Source organism: Nannospalax galili, unplaced genomic scaffold (genome assembly GCF_000622305.1).
Source record: "Nannospalax galili isolate Female #2095 unplaced genomic scaffold, S.galili_v1.0 scaffold205, whole genome shotgun sequence".
NCBI lineage: Eukaryota > Metazoa > Chordata > Mammalia > Rodentia > Spalacidae > Nannospalax > Nannospalax galili.
This window is the reverse complement of record NW_008353921.1, coordinates 3525921-3531372: the sequence shown is the minus strand read 5'-3', so window position 1 is coordinate 3531372 and position 5452 is coordinate 3525921. Positions and strand designations below refer to the sequence as shown.

Here is a 5452-nt window from a genome sequence, read left to right as displayed (position 1 = left end):
CGCGGAGTCCCGAGCCGCCGCCACCACGCCGCGCGCCGTACTCCGCGTGAAGAATGGGGCGGCCAAGCTGCCCAAGCCGCCCGCCGCCGCCGCGGCCGAGGCTCCGGGCGCGGGCGCGGGCATGGAGCGCTCGCAGAGCCGCCTCAGCCTGTCCGCCTCCTTCGAGGCGCTCGCCATCTACTTCCCATGCATGAACTCCTTCGACGATGAGGATGCAGGTGAGCGCGCAGCGCGACACCCAGCCCGGAGGTGTCCCGGGATCCTGATGCCCAGGCCCCCTCCGGAACCCGGGGCGCCCGGGAGAGGCGGCCACCGTCTCAGCTCCACCCCCGGGCCCGTCTCAGATACACACCCCAGGGGCCCCCTACCCCTCCTCCTCGGGACTCCGGGGGGTCTAGGAGGAGCTCAGGTCCTGCCTGTCCCCCAGGGACCCCTTGGTCACCTGCGCTCACCCTCCTCCTGCAGGTGGGCCCTTGGGTCGCCTGGACCCAACTCTCCCTGTTTATCTGCGCCTGGTGGACTCCCCCGTCCTCTTCCTTGACCAGACCTGCCACGACCCCATCTCCTATATAGTGCCCCCGAGTCAGATCTTGGGGTTTGGGCCGCCTCGCGCCTGGGCTTCCGACGTGACCCCACCATTGGAGGTGGCGCACAGATTTTACCTCTGTCCGCGTCTTCGCTGCACCCAGTGGCTTTCTGCCTAAGACCTTTGCTCTGTGGCCAAAGCCTTGAGTGCCCCGTTTGTCTCTGGTTCATTCCCTTCCCCCATAGACTGGAGCTCCAGACTCCAGGTTCAGGTTCTAATCCGACTGGGGAAGGCCGCGAAGAACTGGCTGGGTGTCTGCTGGCCTTTCCTCCTCTTGCCTTCAGCTCATACCCCAGGGAGGTGTGAGGCAGGTTTAGTAAAGCGGCACCAGGCCTACTCTACACTAGCACAGCCTCCAGTGTATGCCCCTGACCTCGGGTGCTCTTGTCCTCGGAGTGGCCCTTCCGGATGGGCTGAACCCAGCCACCAGTCTGTAGCCCAAGCCTCCTGCTCTCTGGCCTGCAAACAGCCCAGGGATGAGGAGGTGCAGGGAAACCTTGCTCTTGGATCCTGGGACCATGTAGAGGATACAGAGAGCTGTGAGTTTGGTTCTGGGGTGAAGAAGCCAATCCACAACAGGTGGGGGTACCTAGAGGGTTTGGGTGAGAGTTCCCCCAGAGAGTGCCAACAGTAGGAGTTCGAATCAGGTCCCAGTTCTCATTCTTATAAGCTGTGACCTTGGGTAAGTCATACCACCTTGAGCCTCAGTTTCCTCATCTGGAAGAGAGGGATGTGCCTCAGATACAAGACTCTGTGGTGTGAGGGTGGAGTTAAGTGGTTTTTTTTTTGTTGTTGTTGTTGTTGTTTTGTTTTGTTTTGTTTTGTTTTGTACTAAGATCATTTGAATTCAGGGAGGGGACAAAAAGGTCTGTGTGTGGTAGGGAGGAACAAGACAGTGTCAAGACTGATTAAAATATGGACTGTCTCAAAAAAAAAAAAAAAAAAAAACATACACACCAGCCAGGAAATTTACTGCCCAGCTCTAGGGAGTTCAAAAGCTCAGATTTCAACTTGCTGCCTGCTGGGACCATTGTCTGGTCAACCGGCAGTCTAGGTTCTGTTATAGGATGGAGCGGTTCATAGTGGGTGCTCACCTGCAGGAGGCAGATGGTCATGGGAGGGTTCCCAGAGCCTGTGGATGGTGAGGGAATGGGGGTCAATGAGGTAGACCCCTGGTAGACTTGTCTTGCTATTGACCTGGGGGTGGGAGTGGGAATTAAGATGGTTGCTGCAGATCCATTTTATGGAATCACCATTTCACAGATCAAATAATTGAGGTTCAAATAGCTTTGCCTTTGATGTAGATGAGGGAGGTTGTATTATTCTAGACAAGGCCAGGTGAGGAGGAATGGGGGAGGGGGTCCCTGATGCAGTGGTCTCTGCTGGAACTAACTCAGAGAAAGGTAATCAGGCTAGCCTGAGGTGGGTATCCTAGGGAAGAGAGCTGCTGTGGAGAGAGAGCAGGCTTCCAGCCCTGGCTTGATGGCTGGGTACTTTCCTGAAGTTTAGCAGGCCGCTTGTGTCTCAGGAGTCAGGCTGGGCAGGAGCACAGGTGTGTAGGAGCGTCAGAGACAGGCTCAGTTGGGCTTTTCTCCAAAGTCATGCTGCATGTTGTGGGTCAGGCACTTGGCGGTTATTGCTGCAAGAGACTTGCTTGAGGTTTCACTTAAGTCAAAGATAACTTTGTGTATAATATTAGCAATATTTGTAAATGTCTATTTTTTTCCCTTCTCAGTGGGTTTCTTCAAATTCTTGTGTTTGACTTGGAAGAGACGTAGACATCATCTTGTTCAGCCTTCCTAGTCCCCAAATAGATGGGGAGGGGTTGTGTACCTGTGAGTATGAGTATATGTGAATGACTGAAGCCCTAGAGGTGTGTGTGTGTGTGTATAAAACCCAAGGTCATCCAATGTCACATAGACAAAACTGAGACCAAAATCAGGTTTCCAATTCTCTTTTCAGAACACCGATAGCCCTCCTCACTGTGTAGAAAATGGTTCCCAAGTGAGGGGGCCTTGGGGAGTGGTTGGAAGCCCAGGGTTCTGTTTGGGCATCTCCAAGGCTGCCTTGAGTTTGGGAGGGACGAGGAGAAAGTCTACTTTCATTTCCCCCAAACTAATGAGGATTTGGAAAAGGTTGGAAGTAAGGACCAACTCTGAGTTGTCTTGGTGTTTGATCATCTCATTCCCTCACAGTCCCCCAAAAGAAGCCTTTTAGATTCATTCTTTTAACCCAGCACTGCACTGGTCTAATTTCTAAAGCGTTTGGAATAGGTTCTGGGCTCCTGGACAGAGACTGGCTCAGCAGGGGGAGGTCAGCACAGACTTGGCTCTACCTGCCTCTTTCCCCTTGTTGGTCCTCTTGCAGCCAATCTGTCCCTGATGGCTCCAATTCGGAAGTGTGTCTCTGACAGGCCGGCTCATCTGAGAGCCCCCACTTGTTTCCAACTCATGTTGATGCATCTTTGCATCAGACAGGCCAGAGCTGTCTTCAAGGCTCACGTGCCCTCACCGGCTAGTTTGCTGAAGAGTTAGGCTGAGGAGACTTGCCATTAGCTATAAATGGGGCAGAGCACATCCCTGCTCTGCACTTAGGAGCATTGGCCAGTGAAGTGCGCAAAGGAACTGCCTCTTTTCCCATCTCTTTCTAGCCACTCTCCAGCCCAAGAGGCTGGTCACTGTAGGTTGCTACAGTGCCTGTCAGGAGGCATCTCTCCTATGTTCTAGATGCATCTCCCATGATGCCGTCTTGTCTTGTTCCCCTAAACACTGGCATTTTAGACAGGCAGGCACTCAGGGACACTCAGGGGTATAAGTGTGCCCATGTCTTCATTGCTCAGCCTCACTGGCCATGGGTTTGCAATTAGGGTAGGGAGGAGCTCCACATATGACCCTGTTTTTCTCCTCTAGATGGGGAAGAAAATCATAGTGCATACTCCTTTGGGCCAGTGTTTTAAAAATGATTATCTTGTGCTAGATGTCTTTCTAGGCATTTTTAATGCATTTTAATTCCTTCTTCATAGCATCCCATTTTCAGATAAGAATACTGAGGTCCAAGTAATCCATCCAAGGTCACTCAGCCAGGAAGTGAAGGAGTAAGGGTTTGAATCTGGGCAAAGTGATTTAAGCACAGCTGCTTTTTGTTACGCTGTTTGCCATATGGAGGGCTTAGTTCAGTACCAGGCATGAGATAGGTCTCAATACACATTGGCTTTGATATGTCTTATTACCAAGTGAAAGGATGGCTGTAAAGAAGAATCCTGTGGGTTTGGGCAAAGAGAAACCTGATTCTCAAGATGTTAGCTGTCATCATTTCAGCGGGCTAATTTTATTACATTGTTGTAGTTGTTGAGGTAGAATGGGGCTCTCCTTTGAAGTGCCTAAAAGATGATGGGGATTTGGGGGACTTTCATGTCAGATGAAGGTGGGGAGCATTCTGGCCACTCATTTCACTGGTCTTCCGAATGAGTTCATTGGCAGCACATCTACAGGCCTGTCCCTGACACTGCCTTGGGGTGTAGATGGGGAGCAGGAGAGTATCCCCTTTCTAGCAGACGCCAAAAGGGATCGTTACATCAGGGTCTGGATTTGAGGGTAGCGTTCCTGAGCCTGACCAAGTAATTTTGGCGTCCAGTTCTCCCCCGCCCGCCCAGGAGAAGGGCGGAGAAGCTGGAGAAGTCGGCTCTGATTTGTCCATAGGATGGATGCTTCGATCCAGCTCAGGGAGGAAGTTACCATGGCAACACCAGCCGGCTACCGGTCTCTCTCCTAGCAGTTCGGGCCACATCTCTGGGCTGGAAAGCCCTTCATGACACCTCCCTCTTCCACTCAGACCCAATCTTCTGGGGGTGGGGCTTGGTGGATGGTATCCATAAACTAGTACCACAGCCCCCCTACCCCTGGTTTTGAACAGAGGGGAAATGGAGGTGGGTGTTTGAATTACTTCTAGGTTGTGAAGCTACCCATTTCCTGCCAGACAAGATCTTGGCACCAAGAATCAGAGAATCAGAGCTCTACTTCCTGCCAGCGCCCCCAGGCACCTGGAATGACCACATTAGAATGTAACCCTCCCTCCCAATTTACAGGATTTGGCGGAGTTTTCCTTCCCAGGCCAAGTGCTAACTTTTGTCCTTGAAATTTGACCTGAGTTTTATCTGGGAAAGAAAATGTCCTGCTGTTCCTCTCCTTCCCTCAGAAATGGTGGGAATAGAGTGAGCCCTTCAGCCCCAAAAGGGGGCTGGGCTCGGTGCATGATGCACACAGGCCCTAACACATCCTTCATGATGGGCCCATCTTAAGGCATGACGGGGAGGCTTTGAAGCCTTCACTCCCCTGTCACCTCAAAGCAGGCTACTTTCTGTCACCTTTCTTCTTTACCACCCCCCCCCCATCCTGTGACCGCCAATTTAGCACCTAGGCTGTACCTGTAATCTCCTTGTTCGTTTGTTTTGAGAAAGGGTGTCACAATGTAGTCAGAAATTAACTCCGTAACCTAGGCTGTCCTCAGACACATGATCCTCCTGCCTCAGCTTCCTGTGAACTGGGATTACTAGCCTGTGCCACTGCACCCAGCTTTGTAATCTCCTTTAAGTGTGGGGGCTGGGCAGAGCTCCTCTAGATTTAGATAACTGAAGTATGATATGGAGTCAAACCAGACATCTCTATAGTTCAAGTTGAGGGGTGAGGTAGGAATGTGGATCAAGCCACTTGACTCAAGTTATCCTGAAGGAATGGAAAAGCCAGGTGTGAGAATACTCTCTCTCTCTCTCTTTCTTTCTCTCTCTCTCTCTCTCTCTCTCTCTCTCTCTCTCTCTCTCTCTCTCCTTTACAAATCTTCTGTGTGTGTGTTCTGATCTTCTCTCTCCCC

General features: G+C 51.8%; 1 protein-coding gene across 1 annotated transcript in view; it reads left to right on the top strand.

Moving 5' to 3' along the window:
* The first annotated feature begins 6 nt into the window (after window positions 1-6).
* Window positions 7-5452, top strand: part of Rims4 (regulating synaptic membrane exocytosis 4) — a 61047-nt gene continuing 55601 nt past the window's right edge. Inside the window, exon 1 of the mRNA XM_008851021.1 lies at window positions 7-218. Coding sequence (XP_008849243.1) covers window positions 122-218 — 97 coding nt within the window. The 5' untranslated portion in view covers window positions 7-121. The remainder of the gene's footprint in view (window positions 219-5452) is intronic.